The sequence below is a fragment of the Gadus morhua genome, chromosome 8 (genome assembly GCF_902167405.1).
Source record: "Gadus morhua chromosome 8, gadMor3.0, whole genome shotgun sequence".
Lineage (NCBI taxonomy): Eukaryota > Metazoa > Chordata > Actinopteri > Gadiformes > Gadidae > Gadus > Gadus morhua.
In genome coordinates, this window is record NC_044055.1 from 19,598,457 (window position 1) to 19,616,997 (window position 18,541).

Sequence of the window (18,541 nt, forward strand, 5' to 3'; positions counted from 1 at the left end):
CAGGCCCGAGGGCAACATGGGAAATTCTGTGCTTGAAAACACTGCGCTTTTCTTTTGGCGTCAAAGCAGACATATTGTTGAGAGACAGAAAGGAGCTCTCACTTTCATCCTGAAGAAGGTGATGCTGGTCAGCAGGTCCACGGTGGACTTGAGGTCCTGTAGCCGCTCAGGACTACTGGCTGGGAAGTTGTTCTGAAAACACGCGTCAGAAAACACCATTGAATCACTGAATGTAGCATTTTACCATAGTATGGGCGGCTATTGAAAAGCTACAGATCGTAGATCATATATTTAGATTATAAAGATCAGGAGAACAGCAACAGCTTGACAGTTGTTTTTATCTCAATCTCTTGACTGTACTTTTGTAATTTTCTGAACCATAAACAAAGTCATGGAAAACACGACGATAACCAATTACCTCAAAACAAACTGTTTGTCAGAAGGAGAAACAACTTATAGCTGTTGGTACAATAAGGATGATCATAGAACCAAGTGCCAAGCACCAATAATTGCTAACAAATGAGTCATGTTATAATGAGGACGAAGATCGAAGCAATGAGAGAAAGTAAAGAGAGTGCTCCATACCCGGTACATGGACAGATCGATCCTCAGGGAGTTGTGCAGCTGGTCCAGTAGTTTCACAAACCTCTCCTTCTACATCCAAGGGGGGAAATGAGGAGAACAAGTCTGGTTAGAAACACATTTAACTGTGTAAACCTCTGACTCTGTTCCTCTGGTTGGTGCCTTTGAGACGTGGGTTGGGCCTGCATTAGCCTAACCAGAGTTGACCCCTCGGGGTGGCCCACAAGCCCTGGAGCCAACAAGTGTTTCTGATCATAACTGTCAGGGAGACACAAGGACGGGGTCACCTACACCAAAGTTGGAGGCGGCGAATCTGTCCGAGGCGGAGACGTTGTTGGAGGACTGGGTGGTGTGGGCGTAGTAGGCGTTGATGTTGGCCAGCAGGGTGCTCATCACAGCCGGCACCCCGGGGCACATGTACTTAGATGACAGGCAGGCAAAGTGACTGTTTTTGCCAGGGGGTTGGAGGAGGAAGGAGCACAGAGAGACAAGAAAGACTCGTTAGATCAGACTAAAACAGTACTTGTGTTTCAGTAATAGGCGATATCAAATAATGATGTAATATCTTGATGATGCATTGCTGGTGCACACAAAGCAGAAGCACTATTATCATAGTGACTGTTTCTAATTGAATACATTTCATGGGAAACGCATCATGGCCTGTGGTGTAAAAGGGGTGGAGGCTGAGGGTACTGACGTCATGGCCTGGTAGATGGACTCCACGCCGTAGCGCATGGCGAACTCGTCCACGATCTCCTGGGCCGTCTCCTCAAAGTAGACCTTCCAGGCGTCGTCGCCCTTGGCGTCGGGGATCTTCACCACGCCCCCGTTCTGCTCCTCGGTGGTGTACTGGAACAAGTGCTGAACACCAGGGGAAGGACCAACGGGGGTTAGCGACGGACGTGGGCTTCTAACTGATGTAAGCCCCCCCATCTGCTAAAAACTAAAAAAAGATTTGATTGTCCGCGAGGTAGCCAATCAGATGGTGCATTAAATAGTGGTAGCCAAAGAGATTATTCACCAGTTGGACATAGATAATCCCCTTGTCCACTCAGCAGTGATACCTCATCCATTTTTTACCAACTGGGGATAATCCGGTTGTCCACCAGTAGTCTATCTGATCATCCACTAATTAGCAGTAGTCAATCAGATTGTCCACTAAATAGCGGTAGTCATTCAGATCGTCCACTAAATGGTAAAACCAATAAGACTATGCTAGCCTTGGAACCAGACAACTCTGCAATCTCATGTTTTATTTGCTCTGTCAGAGAGAAACTCCCTTCTAACTATTTCCAGCCCACCTGGACCGGGTCGGCCATTAACCCCCGTTAATCTAATAAGGGTTGATCCGATGAGAGGGGGGGGCCCTAGGGGGAAGCCGCTGGGGCATTTCCGTGAACGACCAAGATGGCTACAGCTGATGTGAAGTGGTCTGTGGAATCAGCCAATGTAACAGCATTAAACAAACAGGATAGTGAATTTTTATATAAAGAAGAACAAAGAAGTGCACTTAAGGCACAAAAACACACTGAAGCACTTGTTGATAAGGATGATGTGTTTGCCATTTCCGCTCCGCACTAGGATGCATTCCATTGATCTGATTGGTTGGAGCTCTATCCAATGGCATCCGGAGGCCATTTGTCCGGCGCCTGCTAACAACGGCCCTCGGAAATCTAGTTCCAGACTAAAGGCATTTGCTAATTGCTCTGGCGATGTCAGTATTCACCAATTATTCACTAAAACAAGGAGATTGTCCACTGCATAATGAAAGCCAATAGGATGATTCACCGATTGGAGATAACCAATCAGATTGTGCCCCCACTGGAGTAACCCAATCAGACTGACCTCATGTAGACAGGTGTACTGAACGTGGTAGGGAGCCACCGTCTCCTCGCCCTTGATCTCCACGCTGATGTGCATCCGAATGGCCCCCGACACAGCAGACTTATCCGTCCGCTTGTCTGGAACAGAGAGAGACACAGTGTTGACTTGAATCCACTCACCCGCCACGAGGCTTAACGTTCTAGGGGATGAGTTCTCTGGAAGCAAACCGTTCCCGTTCCGAACTCACCCAGGTTGTACCAAACGTCCATCTCCCCACTGAGCGTCCGGACCTCAATGATGGTTTGGCCCAGGAAGTCATCGCTCTCTCTCTTGAACCTCTGCTTCACGCGGGACTTGATGTCGTCGTCCTCGTCCCAGACACGCACCTTGATCCGGTCGGAGGAGTTGTGGCACTCACTGGAGGAGACGGACAGACAATTTGGTTATCCTGGGCACGGTTAAGTGGCGTTGACTGTAGCTTAAAAGATACAAAATGACATGCTTCTTATTGACCACAATGCAGTCAAGTGTAGCCTTTTAGAAAGAAAACCATCGGCGGGGTAATGTCTAATTGGATTGGAGTAGTCTGCTATAGCAGAAGTTAGTGCTCAGTTACATGTTATATAACATTGGCTTGAAGTTGTGCACTGGTTTCTCTACAGAACTCACAAGTGGAAGTTCTCCTCCCAGACAGGGTTGAGGTTCCCATAGATGGTCTTGGTCCTCTTCTTGGTTTTCCCCACTTGGACCGTCACATATGGGTCACTGGAGCCTGTTTTGTCCTTAGCCTGCAGGCCCTGCGCACACACCACTAAGGGACGAGAAGGAGGAAGAAAAACATAAATGTCAATATCAAAAGTCTGACGATGTCTGTACTACTGTTACTTTATAAAATTGAGTTTTATGTAGATCACAGAAGGTTTGGATATTTTTTTCTGTATTATCACGAGGAGGCAGTTGGTGAGGCATCTTGCTCAAGGGTTTCCACAAATATATTGGAGAACAAGTTATAAACCAAAACCTCAGCCTGACCACTGGACCCCCCGGGGTCTCACCGGTGATGCTGATCTTGGCCGACCACTTGGAGGTGCCGTCCAGCACGCTCTGCTTGATCTGCTTCATCTGGGTGCCGTGGGTGGACTTGTCCAGAGCGAAAACCTCCTGGATCTGCTCGAAGATCTCGGGCTTGTTCCTCTCGCGGATCTTCATGCGGTCCTTCAGGACCATGATGATGTTCTGGGTCCGGTCCTCCGCCCCGTGCTTGGAGCTCTTCTCCGCAGCCCCTGATTGGACAGGAGGGGGGGGGGGGGGGGGGGGGGGGAGGCAGAAGACGAGGCAGGGACGTTAATGATGACAACTTTATTATTTCTAAAGTATGTGAAGAGGGGAAAAAGGTAGCAGGAAAACCAGTGTTTCCCTAAACCTCGGGGGGTTAGGGGCTAAATATGAATGTAACATCACAGTTATGAAAAGACTTTTTAATTGCAAACCTACTTGAGTGCCTGGATCTGGATTCATTATTTCATCTCACTTTTAGTTGTAGTACATTTTCCTCTTCCTTCTACCGATAAAGTATTTGAAGAATATCTTATCAACTGCTTGGTGCGACGCTGTATGTAACTGCCCCCCCCCCCAACCCCTGTGCCCGATCCTCCCGTTGTAACCCAGACTAGTACTGGACCCCCTGAACACCTCCTCTCCTCCACCTCCCCCAGAGCACCGATCATCACACTCACTCTGCAGGCAGTCGGCGTTGAGCAGGTCCTGGCACTTGTCGTGGCATTTGACCCCGCACTCGGAGCAGCGCATGCCCTGGCGCGCGATGCCCCACAGCAGCCCCTCGCACTCGTAGCAGTAGGTGGGCGTGGTGGCCGTCCACACCTCGAAGTTGTGCGGCGTGGTGGAGGAGATGGGGTAGATGAGGGCCTGCAGGGTCTTCTTGTACACGTGGCTTTTCTGCAGAGCAGACAGAGGGGTCGCACTGAGTGGGGGGAGACGGGCCTGTGTGCGGGCGGCCCACGCTGCCTGGAATAGCCTGCGGACGGAGCCTCGGCTGCAGGCTCAGTCTGGGGGAGTGGATCCATCGTAGCACCGAGGGGAACGCAATCTATGGGAACTTGTAGGTGTATGAACTAATATCTGCATTATTATTTGTATGGTGTTGTGTTTTGTGTACGTGTACGTGGTAACTTTGTGTAGTGCAAGCCTTCTTGGCTAGGTCTGTGTGTTAAATCTCAAGGGACTAACCTGGTAGAATAAAGGTAAAATAATGTTTTTTTATAAAAGTAGCACAATGGGAAGAAAGGGTCAGTATAGCAGCAGTGTACAATGTTGTGTAGGCGGACAAGGAGAATCTAGTGGCAAGAGAGGTCACGGTGGAGGTCCAACCCACCAGCTCCTCGTTGCCCAGCGTGGTGGAGGCCATGGCGGAGGTGATGCCAGCCTTGCGGTTGTTCTGGGCCAAAGACTGCAAAAGGAACCCAGGGATTTAGAGATGGCTGAACGAGATGTTGGTAATGTGATTAGTTCATCTGATTACATTAAACACTTGACTATTATTGAGTGGTGCATGTTTGCTTGAAATGAGACAAAGAATTACTTACCATGGCCTTGTGTTCACAGACAGGGACAATGAACAGGATTCGGTGGAAAATACGAGGGAAGAAGATAGATATTAGGATTATAATAAAGACCATGTGTGAGCATGTGAGCAGGCTGTAGGCATGGGTGTGGGTGTGTTTGTGTGTGTGTGTGTGTGTGTGTGTGTGTGTGTGTGTGTGTGTGTGTGTGTGTGTGTGTGTGTGTGTGTGTGTGTGTGTGTGTGTGTGTGTGTGTGTGTGTGTGTGTGTGTGGGTGTGTGCGTGTGTGTGTGGGTGAGTGTGTAAGATACTTACAATCACCTAAAAAATAAAAAGGAAGAAAAGGCAAAAGCATGCGTTAATGCGATAATGCGCTCAATGCATTATCAAAATTAAAATACGTTTCACAAGCTGAATTAAAAAGGCAAAATAAGAAATGGGAGATTGAATAGTGTGTGTATCTGTGTGTGTGTGTTTGTGTGTGTGTACGCGTGTGTGTTTGTGTATATTGGTGTGTGTGTTTCTGTGTGTATGTGTGTTTGTGTGTCTCTGTGTGTGTGTACGTGTGTGTGTGTGTGTGTGTGTGTGTGTGTGTGTGTGTGTGTGTGTGTGTGTGTGTGTGTGTGTGTGTGTGTGTGTGTGTGTGTGTGTGTGTATGTGTATGTTTGTGTGTTTATGTGTATGTGTGCGTGCGTGTGTGTGTGTGTGTGTGTCTGCATGTATCTCCGGTGGAGCAGACATGGTGCGGTAGTGACCTCTGGAAGAGAGCCGCTTAATCTATTACACCTGAGCTCACTCGGTCAGCATCTGAAATGTCTAATTTATAGGCCGTCAGCAAACCCGGCCGCACGGTTTGAAACTACCCAGAAAGAAAGTGGCAGCCAGAGACATGGATAAAGAATTCCTGTCAGAGCAACTTCCATTTGTAGTGATCAGCTCAAGGTGTGAGCACCGCACCCCTCTATGTGAGGGGAATTAAACTGCATGGGTAGGACTCCAGCGTCAGCACTATTACCACGGTACAGGGAGACACACTGTCACACACAGCTGCGGGGATGTGCATGGGTGTCTGCACGTTTCGGCATCGGCACAGGTGAGTGTTTCTGTGTGTATGTGTGTGTGTGTATGTGTGTGTGTCTGTGTGTATTTGAGCGAACCTGCATGGATGTGTGTGTGTGTGTGTGTGTGTGTGTGTGTGTGTGTGTGTGTGTGTGTGTGTGTGTGTGTGTGTGTGTGTGTGTGTGTGTTTAACTAAGATTATGTTTGTGTGTTTGTGTGTGTGTGTGTGTGTGTTTGTGTGTGGGTTTACCTGAGGGATGTTTCAGTGTATATGTTTGTGTGTGTGTGTGTGTGTGCGTGTGTGTGTGTGTGTGTGTGTGTGTGTGTGTGTGTGTGTGTGTGTGTGTGTGTGTGTGTGTGTGTGTGTGTGTGTGTGTGTGTGTGTGTGTGATTGTGTGTGTGTGTGTGTGTGTGTGTGTACTGTGTGTGTGTGTGTGTGTGTGTTTACCTGAGGGATGTTTCAGTGTATATGTTTGTGTGTGTGTGTGTGTGTGTGTGTGTGTGTGTGTGTGTGTGTGTGTGTGTGTGTGTGTGTGTGTGTGTGTGTGTGTGTGTGTGTCTCACCAGATCTCTGACCAGAGGGATGGCTTTCCTCTTGCGGAGGTCAGGCATGCTGTCAATGCTGTAGAGAGCTCCTCCCACTCTGAGAAGAGAAGGAGCCACCATTTGTTTGACCTATATCTTAACACAGTATATATACAGTCTTCAAATTTTAGCAATCACTGACAGCTGCCTTTCACTGCTCTTTATAAGTTTGCAAGTAATTATTTAATAAAACAACAATAGCAGAAAAAAGCTAAAATAGTTTCTTCATATTACCAATAACTATTGGTAATAAATAATATATCCATATGTCATAAATATCTATCCATATTATTTGCTGTTACTTCCCACACCTGACCAAGGGCCAGGTTCATTTTTAATTGATTGATTGAGGTTAGGGTTTCTCAATATTCATTCAATACGCGTTGACCCAGCCATACAAAGAGGCTCACTAAATACCCCGGAAAGGTTCAGATCAATAAACACAGGCATTAACCTCTGTCTGTCTGTCTGTCTGTCTGTCTCTCTGTCTGTCTGCCTGCCTGCCTGCCTGCCTGCCTGCCTGCCTGCCTGCCTGCCTGCCTGCCTGTCTGTCTGTCTGTCTGTCTGTCTGTCTGTCTGTCTGTCTCTCTGTCTGTCTCTCTCTATATCTATATTTACAATTTCTTTTCATCAGCCTTAGCCTATGACTGATACGGCAATACCAATTTTCTTCAGCCAATATTTGGAGCCCATGCTGCTTTTGCTCCATCAATTTACATCAGAAAAACGACTGAATGATTGAATTTGACAGAATTTAAAAAATATTTTTTTGTTTATGCCTGTAAATCATGCAGGAAAAATGTTGAAAAAAATCGTCCGACGCCGATACGCGTAAAAAACGCAAATATCGGCCGATTATATCGGCCGGCCAATATATCGTTGGATCACTACTTCAGACTCACCCTCCTTTACCAAACCACAGGGAGGCGGTCGGCTCGCCTCGAGCCTGAGGGAGGAGAACAACACAGTGAGACACAGGATCAACAGCGTTTAACAAAATCTCTCCGTTCACTGCCACTCTCTTGGCCTTTGCCTACCTGTTTGCAAATAAGTAGAATATATGTGAAGTGAATGGTTGGGTTTGGATCCATATGTTTTCCAAATATAAGGAAAAAACATCAAATGCTTTCATGAATGTTTTCATTGTGTGCCTTTCATTGAAGTCATTCCTAGCAGGGCAGCGGGGGTTTGTGTGTCACGACCTGAGCGGTCACTTTGAATCATTCCTACCTGTACACACCCTCCACCTGTGGTCGACCAATGTGCATGCGAGTGCCGCTATGGCAACGACATAAAACTGGAAAGTAAAAAATGGTTGGGAACAAATAAACAAACAAATAAACAAAAGGAGACGAACAAAGGAAAGCAAAATGCAGAAAATGCAACAAATACCAACGTAAATAGTGACGCAGGTCTATAATCGTTTTCACCAGGACTAACAGAATAATGTTTGAAAAAATATGCAAAGGAAAATTACCAAGCAAATCAAAAAATAGTGCATGAAACATCCAGTCCATTGGGAAAAACAGTCATGTCATGGAGTACAAACTAAACTACTTCCAAATAGTTTCCAGCCGCCAATGTTTTTTTTTGTCTTTTGAAACATCAATTATGAAATATGAAACACATTAACTCTGCGGCGTCTGGCGAAATGGACTATCAAAGTAGGACTATGAACTCTACCAACCCAGTAAATAATGCACCACGCATACATATTTCAATGGCTTTCTGAAACACTTTGAGCGTCTTACAAGAGCCCCCTGTGTTTCTGGTGCTGCTGCGGGCTTGTCCTGGGCCCAGGCTCTGCTTTGGATGAATAGTTATTCATGGTGGAGGAGGCCTGCTGCTGATAGACTCAAGGTTCTGGTTCTGCAGAACTTAGTGGATTCTTACCTCCCGAATCTGGGCCAGAACCTTGTTATAGATCCTTAGCCAGTTCTCCTTGGCTCTGACAGCTGGGTCTACTGGCTCTTTGGGCTCCTCTGGCAGTATGGGGCTACAAGGGGAAACACACAGGGGGTTCATCGTCACACACTGCCACGGCTCTGGATGGCCGTCCATGCTAGCAGAGCTGGACGTCCCCAGCGGCCTTCTCCTCCTACCTTTCTAGGATCATCTCGTCCTCCTCTAGCGGCGAGGGGGGTGGGCTGTCCTCCAGACGCTGCTCCATCTCCTCCAGTTCCACCTCCAGCTGGGTGGGGGGGGTCCTGGCCTCCAGCTCCGCCAGCTCCTCCTCATCTAGCCTGAACTCTTCTTCCGGGAGGGGGGCCAGGTCTTCGTAGGCGGCCGACTGCCTGTTGGGGGTGGCTCCACCCGGCTGGGCCTGAGGGGGCATGGTGGCAGTAGGGCCCATGGCGTTGGGGGTGGTGGTGGTGTTGGAGGTGGGGTGGGGCTGGGAGCCCGGGGGACCCTTGGCGGCCGGGTGTGAGGGAGGCACGACGGTGGCGGCGGCAGGCTGCGGGGGTGGACCCGCCGCAGGGGGGTGAGCCTGGGCAGGGTGGGTGCTGGGGACGGAGGACAGGAAGGTGGAGGCGAGGCCGCTGACCGCGGCCGTCAGGGGATTGGCCATGGAGAAGAAGGACGTGGCGGACGGAGCCGCCTGTGGCTGCGGCTGGGGCTGGGCGGGTTTAGGGAGCTGGGCGGGGCCGGCCTGCCCGGGCGCGTGGGGCTGCCCCGCCGCCGGGCCCTGAGGGTGGGCCTGGCTGGGGGCCTGGTTGGGCGGCAGGGCGGCGGGCTGCTGTTGGTGGAGGGTGGGCTGCTTCTCCAGGGGGGGCCTGGAGCTCGATGCGTCCAGTGTCTGGGGAGCGGTGGACGTGGGGGTGGGCGTGAAGGGCGGCTCCATGTCCTCGCTGAGCGTGCCGTCCAGGTTGTAGAGGTCCTCGTCGTCGTACAGCACCTCCTCGTCCTCGTAGAGGCCCTCCTCCTCGCCCTCGTACAGACCCCCGTCATCCTCCTCGTACAGTGCCCCCTCCTCCCCCCCGTCCTTGCTGTAGCCCCCCTCGTCGCTGTACACGCCCTGGGTCTCGTCGGGGTCCCAGTCCGGAGAGCCCTTGCTGTAGCTGACGGAGGAGTGGCAGGAGTGGTAGGAGTCGTTCTCGTCGTAGGGGTCCCTCTCGCCGTACTCCCCCCCGTAGTCCTCCTCGCTCAACTGGCTGCTGCAGTGGCTCAGCTCTGCAGACGATGCATAGCTGCCAGCGGGGCTGGAGGGAGGAGTAGAGGAAGAGAGGAGAGGAGAGGGGAGGAGAGGAGAAGGGAGGAGAGGAGAGGAGAGGGGAGAGGGGAGGAGGAGAGGAGAGGAGAGGAGAGAAGAGAGGTGAGAAGGAGGAGAGGAGAGGAGAGGAGAGGAGGAGAGGAGAGGAGAGGAGAGGAGAGGAGAGGAGGAGAGGAGAGGAGAGGAGAGGAGAGGAGAGGAGAGGAGAGAAGGGAGGTGAGAAGGAGGAGAGGAGGAGGAGAGGGGAGAAAGATAAGGAAGAGAGAAGAGGAGGAGGATGAGGGTAATGGAGGAGAGGAAAGGTAGCGGAGATGAGGAGGAGAGGAGCAGGAGGAGCAGGAAGAAAGGATAGAAAAGGAGAGTAGAGGAGAGTAGAAAGGAGGAGAGGGCAGGAGGGAGGGAAGAGAACAGAAAAGAAGAGAGGATTGAGGATACAAAGGGAACATTACAGAAGGAGTGGAAATCTGAGAAGAACATAATGGGAAAAAGAGACCTGAGACGACAGAGTAACACTCAGTCGATTGTCTGACCGAAGGGTTAATGGAGTTTGAAACCGTTTGGGGTGTCATTATTGAATTAACATTTATCAGTTTAATTAAACCAAAGGGCACATTTGTATGCCCAAACCACAGAATCAACCACTTAATTACCAATTGCATACCAATTGTATTGTTTGCCACACTCTGTCCTCGTCACACCAAAACCACTTTCATCTCTCGTTTTATATTTCCACCTTACGCGGATAGTTAATCAATACAAGGTAATGCAAAAGTAGCAGAAAGACAGTAGAAACAGAGCAGTACAAAATGGGGAGGGGTGTCCAGAATGCAGACAAATGGAAAAGCGACAGACAGACACAACAGCAGCAAACAGGAGTTGGGAGATTACACTGCTTGATGAATGAGGCTAATATTGGGATTGGGAACGGAGGTTTAAAGAGAGCAGGCAGAGAGGCTTGTTGTTGCAAAAAAATGAGTGTGAAGGATGATGTTTCCATTCTGCCAGCTTGCACCTGCTAGTCCAGGTTTCTTTTGGTTTCTAAAATCTAAAATAGTATAAGTTATATTTATAGACCCAGAGGGTTGGTGGAATCATTATCTTTCCTTTGATATGTTTGTAACTTATAACTGACTTACACATTGTTAAGTTTTGTATCAAATTTGAACCAAACTTGAACAAAACAAATCATAACCATCATTTGATTTGCCAAATTTACATAGTTTAGCTGATATTAGTAGTAGCTCTCACGTTTCATATCAGTAACATGCTAATGTCCTCACCACTCCTCACACACACACACACACACACACACACACACACACACACACACACACACACACACACACACACACACACACACACACTCACATACACACAGAGACACACACACACACAGACACACAAAGACACAGAGACACACACACACAAACAAACACACACATAGAAACACACACACACGCACGCACACACACACACACACACACACACACACACACACGCACGCACACAGACACACACACAGGCACACACACCTGACAGTCCTCTGGTGGTTGTACTCTGCGTCGGGGCCGGTGGCTGTGCGAGGCTGGGAGGCTGTCCTGGAGCTGCGGTGCTGCTGGCTGATGGGGTACTGGTGGACCGAGGCGTTGGGCTGGGACGTGGTGTAGTAAGGAGGAGGGATGCTGTTGCTGGTCTCACTACGGTAATCGCTGTCCCTGTCATCCACCGCACTGTCTGCGTCCTCCGCTGCATAGACACACACAAACACATTTACACACACACAAACATACACACACACGAATAAATGATCAAACAGCCACACACAAATACACACACGTAACACACAAAGACACATAAATATACCAAAGTGAGTGCTATAGTGCAAGTGCTAAGTTCAGTAAGAAAACTCCAGCTGAAAGCTGATTATGGTTTCCCGGTGTCTGATTTATCGAGGCCTCAGTAAGATAAATAGAGCATCTCTTCTAAAACGTAACAAAACCAGCCTGCAGCACTCGGTGACATCTATCTTCTGCTTGAACATGTTGAAGGTATCTCTGCACCGCTCTAAATGGGTCTGTTGTCCTAGCCACTGCTGGGTCATGGACTGTACCGTGGAGCGGGTCGTAGAATACTTTGCGTTTAAAGTGTGTAGTGCACTCTGGTGTGAGGCCATGAACTGGATCCATTCATTGAAAGTGAGATTTTCAGAAGCTCGGCAAAGCAACAAGAAAATGTTCCAGCGGGGCCAAGAACTCATTAAACAACCTTCCCGGGAGACTGCAACAGGCGATCAAAGTGATTAGAAACATGAATTTGCGTGGAGCCACCTATACCTCACCCAGGTCATACTAATGAGCTGTAAATTGGACCACGTTCAAATCTCCTGTCCGCATACTGGGGTCACTCAGAGCACTGACTATAGAAATGTGAGACACAGAAGCGCTGGCGTATTGTCTTCACCTTTGTGAATACCTTGTCCTGTCTGCTCTATGCCCTCCATGCCCACTCCCATGAGCCACGTTAATGTCCATGGTGGGGATGGATCAGAGCTCAGGGTCTTTGGAGGCGTCCATGTGGCGCTTCTTCAGGTATCACTAGATTCTCCATGCATTAATCGCTATCATTTTTATATCTCTATATTTGCCATGTATTAACCACTATATTTACCATGTTTAAATCTCTGAATTGATAATGTATAACCACTATATTTACTATATATTAATCACTATAATAACCATGTAATAATCACTATGTTTACAAAGGATCAATCACTAAACATATCAAGTTTAAGTCACTATATTTAAAATGTGTTTCTCACTTATTCTTACTGTGTATTAATCAATCATTGATTCCTTAGTCACATGGGGGTTTCTTCTGAGACTTTGACAAAAACCACCGCAGCCTTCCTCTGTGTTCATCGTGATCTGTCGGTTCTGGTCCAAAAGCAGGATTTAATTTAAACCTTTCTTTCTATCATCTAAAGCTATGATCCCGGAATTAAAAACACTGCAGTGATGTGGGCGAGTCTCATTCGCGCTTATGTAAGGCGCATTGTGAGAAGAGAGCGAATCAGAGATAGAGAGAGAGAGAACGATAGATACAGAGACGATAATGAGAGAATTAAGGAAAATATCAAACGTGTATGTGTGAATGTATGTCTGTTAGTATGTTTGGTTGTGTGTATCTACATATGTATATACAGCAGGCTGTGTGTATAGATGAACATTGAGCATACTTACGTTGCTGCTCTCCCCATAAGCTCCAGTTGCCTGCGGTGGAAGCAAGGAATGCGGGGTTATTGCTGTGCAGTGATGTTTTGATCGGTTAACCGTGTAGACAAACCACCATGTGACAACACTTCAGCATCTCAGATGGAGAGATGGAGATTGTGAATGGAGGGCGAGAGAGAGAGAGAGAGAGCCCAGACGGCGTTCTATTTAAACAACCCCCCCCCCCCCCCCCCACACACACACACACACTCTCCCTGCCCACAAGAGCTTGTTCAGCAAAGCCAGCAGACTGGACCATTACTTGGACTCACGCCTCTAATATCTTCCAGCAGCCTTTTCCTGACATTGGATACAGCTATTGATTCCTCCCAGGGCAACTATACAGCAACCTCGCCTATCAACACCCCATGGCACATTACATCCATGTGCGGCAACATGCCATTTTGCACACGTTAAGGACATTCAATCCCGTTCCCACTCAGCAGCTGTACAGTGGTACTCTGATTGAGGGCAAATAGAGGATGTTTTGGTTTGCTAGCACGGCCGTAAGTGTTTTCAGTACTCACAGCACTGCGTCCCGGGGACAGGAAGTGGGCGCTCCTGATCTTCCTGGAAGGAGATTTGCTGTAGGAAGGAAACAGCGTGTTTAGTAATCACTGCGGTTCATAGAGAGAGAGTAGTTTGTACCGTTTTGGATCTGTAACTTTTTTACTTTTTTACTTTGTGGATGTGCAGAGTTTTACGGCCTCTGTTGTGTTAAACTCTCAGATAATGGAGCACACAATGGAACAGTGCATTTTTTTAATGAGCGCTTCTCGCATAAATTACATTACCTCTATTCTAAAAATAAGACTCTGGGAAAAAAAAGCAAAGCCATTAAATAACGTGCAAGGACAGCTTACATCCTGGTCCCTCATTGCGTTTATTTGTTCCAGTTTCTTGGCCCAGTAGCGCGCCTCGTCCTCTGGGATGTCTGGAGAGAAGAGCACACCACACCCTCAGTCCGCTAGCTCAACACTTTTGCAGCTCCGCTAGTTTCTCTCCCGGGTTTCAGGGACTTTCAAATTACTTTGTCCCTTATTGATTTATCTCTCTGAAGCTGTGATCAAACCCAGTGGTTTTTGCGCCCGCAATTTAGGTTGCACATCGTGGAATATTTCACAGGACCATGTTGGCCTCAGAGCGGGTTGGTTAGGAGACAGGCTGTGGGGAGGGACCCAACATTTCTCACACCTTTTTCACCTGCCTTCCGTAGTGAGGGACATTGGAAATGGGCCCTTGCTCTATGAGCCACAGAGCCGGCAGCCCTATTAATAGGCTTGGCAAAGTGATTTAGAAGGTAGGTGTACGGTATTGACTATGGGAGGAAAATTACACCTAATCAATACTAAGAGGAGCACTCTTTGAGCTATAAAACCGGAAGGCAAAACACAATCATACAGTTACAAACCCTCACACACACACACACACACACACACACACACAAACACAGACACACACACACGCTCATTACTTGGATATAGGTCAGAGCAATCGATTTCCCCCAGAGGTTCCTTGAGGTGTGTTAAGCACACATCTAATGTGTTTGGCCTTTCTCCAGTCTTATCTCCCTCGGAGTGGAGACAGCTCCTACTCCTCATCCACATCCACGGGCCTCTCACCCAAAGGCATCTCGAAGCGCGTGTCCAGCAGAACCAGGTGGAGGGTGGGGTCCTTGGTGCCGCAGATCTCGTTATCAGCCATGATGACCTGGGAGTCCAGACTCAGCCATTCCCCAGGGCCCTCCTATAGGACAGGCCCCCCAACAAACCAATCTCAGTCAGAGGGTAACGGTGAGGTTACAAACTCTCATGTGAAGCGTGTTTGTGCTCGTGTGTGTCGCGTGTGGTCTTGACCTCGTTGGACTGACTGATGTTGTGGAGGGGCACCCACACGGTGCCCACCATGGTGTCCCAGATCAAGCCTTTGTTCCATACCTCCACCGTCAGACCCAGGTCCAGGCGGTTGATCTCGCTGGACAAACAGAGAGAGAGAGAGAGAGGGGGGGGGGGGGAGGGGGAGAGAGAGAGAGAGAGGGAGAGAGAGGGGGGGGGGGGGGGGGGGGGGGGGGGGGGGGCGGGGGAGGAAGTTGACAAGTTGATCATTTTAAAATAGGAAGCTCATTAGGCATGATCAAAATTAGTAAGGAACGATATGGATTAATTAAAGGCTCAGAGATATGCAAGTGCACACACCCACACAAACGCAAACAAACTGCAGCAGTTTAATGCTTGTGTGCAACACTATGATAAATAGGAAGCATGTTTCTGCAAGAGGGACACACAGCATTCAAGACAGCAGGTAGTCAGAGAGGGAGAGATTGAGAGATACAGTGGGAGAGGAAGAAAGACATAGCAGAAGAGAGAGTACAGAGGAGAGAGCAGGGGGGGGGGGGAGTGATTGTGTCAAATGCCTGCAGGGGAAAGTGGAAACATTAATTAAGAAAAAGCGTGGTGGATTTTCAGTTTTAGGGAGGACTCCTTTTAGCAGGAACGTCATTTGATTTAAAACATTTCTCGTGTGTTTGTCTCTTCATATGTGTGAGTGTGCTCGCACACGCATGTGTATATGAGTGCCTGAGTGGAGGATTTGACTATCTTTGCAGCTGAGCGTTACATAACAGGGCTTCTGTGGTGCATGGCAAGTACAATGCTGGCCGCCTGCGAACGCCTCCTAACATCACACAGCCACACACAAGACACTGCAGTCGACTGCCTGTCGTCCCCACCACCTCCTGCTCCCCACTCTCTGTATAAGATCCCCCCTTCCCACTCCCCCACAGCACTATGATGCTGTAAAACCCCACCCTGGATCTAACTGAAGGAAAGCCAAACACCGTCCCAAGACATCAGCTGCTCCGCTGCCGTGACCGTAGCTTTGAGGTTTTGAGTTTCCTTAAGTTACAGTTTACCAGCCGACTCAAACCTAAATGTAATTTCCCAAGTGAAAATGCCTGCTGGTCATAGCAGGGCAATATGAAGAAAAAAGATGAGTGCAAAAGGCGTGGGAAGTCAGAGGGGGAGGATGAGAGTAGGGTGTGAATCAGAGGGAGATGAAGAAGGAGCCGAGCTCACAGGAAGTGATGGAGGGAGAGAGAGGGGGCCGGAGAGAGAGAGAGAGAGAGAGAGAGAGAGAGAGAGAGAGAGAGAGAGAGAGAGAGAGAGAGAGAGAGAGAGAGAGAGAGAGAGAGAGAGAGAGGGGGGGCCGGAGAGAGAGGGAGAGAGAGAGAGAGAGAGAGAGAGAGAGAGAGAGAGAGAGAGAGAGAGAGAGAGAGAGAGAGAGGGGGGGGGGGGGCCGGAGAGAGAGAGGGAGGGAGAGAGAGAGGGAGGGAGAGAGAGGGGGCCGGAGAGAGAGAGGGAGGGAGAGAGAGAGGGAGGGAGAGAGAGAGAGTTTGGGACGGAGCCAAGCAGTTCAGAGAGGGAGGAAGAGGCAGGGTATTCAGGTTGGATGGATGGAGCAGAGTAGGACGGTGGAGCAGCGGAAGGCAGGGGTGGAGGAAGATGATGGATTTGAACAAGTAGAGAGATGAAGTGCACCTGGGAAGGGAGATGTGAGGGGAAGAAGAGAGACAGCGTGGTCGATAGAGAGGGGGAGAGATTAGAAAAACACACACCAGGGCTCAGAGACATTCAGCAGGGAACATAGGAACAGTAGAAGGGGGAGAGGGAGGGAAGGGGGAGAGAGAGGGAGGGAGGGAGGGCTGCCAAGCAAGGGAGATAATGAAATAGATTGAAGTAGCACGATGTAAGAAAGGAAGAAGTAGTGAATGAACAAAACGGTTGGCAATATGGATAAACCTGCCTGAGTAAGCTAGAATTTGAAAATGTCCAACCCAAAATCTCCCACCCCTGCCCCTCCCTCCAAAGCCACTCCCCCAAAAAAAGTTTATATCTTGCTAGCTTTAGCGATAGGTCTGCATAGCATTGTTGAAGTCTCCGGTCATGCCATCATCCAATCAATTCATTTGTGATCTGAATGATCTGAATGATCTGAAAGGCTTATTATTACACTATCACAATTTTTTTTTATTAATTTGTATGAGCATTTGATTAACACAAACAAGTTTGCTGTCGGGATGTAAAGAGAATAAAGATATATACGTAAAATGTTTCTATAAAAAATTACCTAGACCTAACTTTGAAGACAAGAAATAAAGAAGGAAAAACTGAAAAACTAACTAAACAAAAGAACGTAGAACAAAAGAAAGAACCGAAGGAAGAAAAACTAAAGACAGATCTCAAGGAATACAGACAGCTGAGAGGTCGAAAGAGAGTTGTAGTGTAGTGTGGGATCTCGAAGGACTCACAACATGAAGTCCTGCTCCCAGCTGGGCAGGTTGCCCCTGACAGCGATGGTGGTGCTCTTCACATTCTGTACTTTCAGAGTCACGTAGGTGTTGAACTTCTCTGTTGGTACGGTACAGATGATAACACATCAGCACAGAGCACGAGGGCATGATGCACGCATTGGTTCATCATCTTATCAACAAATTCGTCCCGACCATAAGAAATACTACATAACATTTACACATTGATTCATTTGAACATGATTTTTTTAATCTACAATTGTACTACACTTATAAGGTGTATCAACATATTGATTTTTATTTCATAATTTATCGTTATTGTAGTTATATTTGGATTGTACCTCTTTTCCTTGTATTACTGTCCTGTACTTTTTGCTGCTACACCCAAATGTAACGACTGGGATTAATAAAGTATGACCATATCTATCTGTACCAATATTATATATATATATATATATATATAAGTGTGGTATAACATAGATCTCTAATAGGATTATAGACACATTCAGGCTTAGGCTTACATCTGGAACTATACTTCTACTTACTTCCCTCAGTCTCGTTTCCAGCATTAATGGCATAATTTCTCCTCCGCCTGTGATCTTAAAGATTAATGCCATCTAGCCAGCCGTCATTCTCCCCTGCCTCTGCCTACTTTATTTATAGGATCCCTGGACTTACCTTGGGGTCCATCCAGCTTGGCTTTCTTTACTGCGGAAACACAGAGAGGGAGAGAGTCACACACACACAGTTGCACCATCTGCCACCATGCTACAAGATACCATGCAGAGATGGTTGGGTCCCATACATGGGAGCAGTGGATTATGTCAGCATATATTATCTATTACTGTATAGGCTATATGAGGATATGAGCGGGTGCATGGCTTGTGCAGACATTATGGTCATCAGGTGTACAAGGACATTTATAGGGGTGGTTTTGAAGATACTAAGGATGAAGCATGTGAAGACGTGCCAGTACATACTTTGTGAGGGGAAGATGTAATTCATATGAGGGCATATTGGGGTATAGGGGGTAGGAGTTTTAAGGGCATTCAAGAGAATAGCGTATATAAGGCTTTGAGTTTATTATGAGGCTACATTAAGGTAGGAGTTGGTGTATGCTCTGAGT

At 48.1% G+C, this 18,541-nt stretch overlaps 1 protein-coding gene across 2 annotated transcripts in view; it reads right to left on the reverse strand.

The window, feature by feature from the left end:
- Window positions 1-18,541, reverse strand: part of LOC115549426 (protein unc-13 homolog A) — a 33,207-nt gene that overhangs the window by 11,291 nt on the left and 3,375 nt on the right. For both annotated transcript variants that reach the window (XM_030364596.1, XM_030364597.1), the window contains exons 2-25: window positions 18,094-18,123; window positions 17,416-17,515; window positions 14,966-15,083; window positions 14,732-14,855; window positions 13,973-14,043; window positions 13,637-13,694; window positions 13,080-13,109; window positions 11,373-11,586; window positions 8,732-9,829; window positions 8,523-8,625; window positions 7,532-7,575; window positions 6,609-6,687; window positions 5,301-5,306; window positions 5,010-5,015; window positions 4,799-4,873; window positions 4,143-4,362; window positions 3,462-3,689; window positions 3,076-3,217; window positions 2,654-2,823; window positions 2,428-2,543; window positions 1,280-1,443; window positions 874-1,027; window positions 586-654; window positions 103-192 (exon numbers count right to left, since the gene is read on the reverse strand). In XM_030364596.1, coding sequence (XP_030220456.1) covers window positions 103-192; window positions 586-654; window positions 874-1,027; window positions 1,280-1,443; window positions 2,428-2,543; window positions 2,654-2,823; window positions 3,076-3,217; window positions 3,462-3,689; window positions 4,143-4,362; window positions 4,799-4,873; window positions 5,010-5,015; window positions 5,301-5,306; window positions 6,609-6,687; window positions 7,532-7,575; window positions 8,523-8,625; window positions 8,732-9,829; window positions 11,373-11,586; window positions 13,080-13,109; window positions 13,637-13,694; window positions 13,973-14,043; window positions 14,732-14,855; window positions 14,966-15,083; window positions 17,416-17,515; window positions 18,094-18,123 — 3,509 coding nt within the window. The remainder of the gene's footprint in view (window positions 1-102; window positions 193-585; window positions 655-873; window positions 1,028-1,279; window positions 1,444-2,427; window positions 2,544-2,653; window positions 2,824-3,075; window positions 3,218-3,461; window positions 3,690-4,142; window positions 4,363-4,798; window positions 4,874-5,009; window positions 5,016-5,300; window positions 5,307-6,608; window positions 6,688-7,531; window positions 7,576-8,522; window positions 8,626-8,731; window positions 9,830-11,372; window positions 11,587-13,079; window positions 13,110-13,636; window positions 13,695-13,972; window positions 14,044-14,731; window positions 14,856-14,965; window positions 15,084-17,415; window positions 17,516-18,093; window positions 18,124-18,541) is intronic.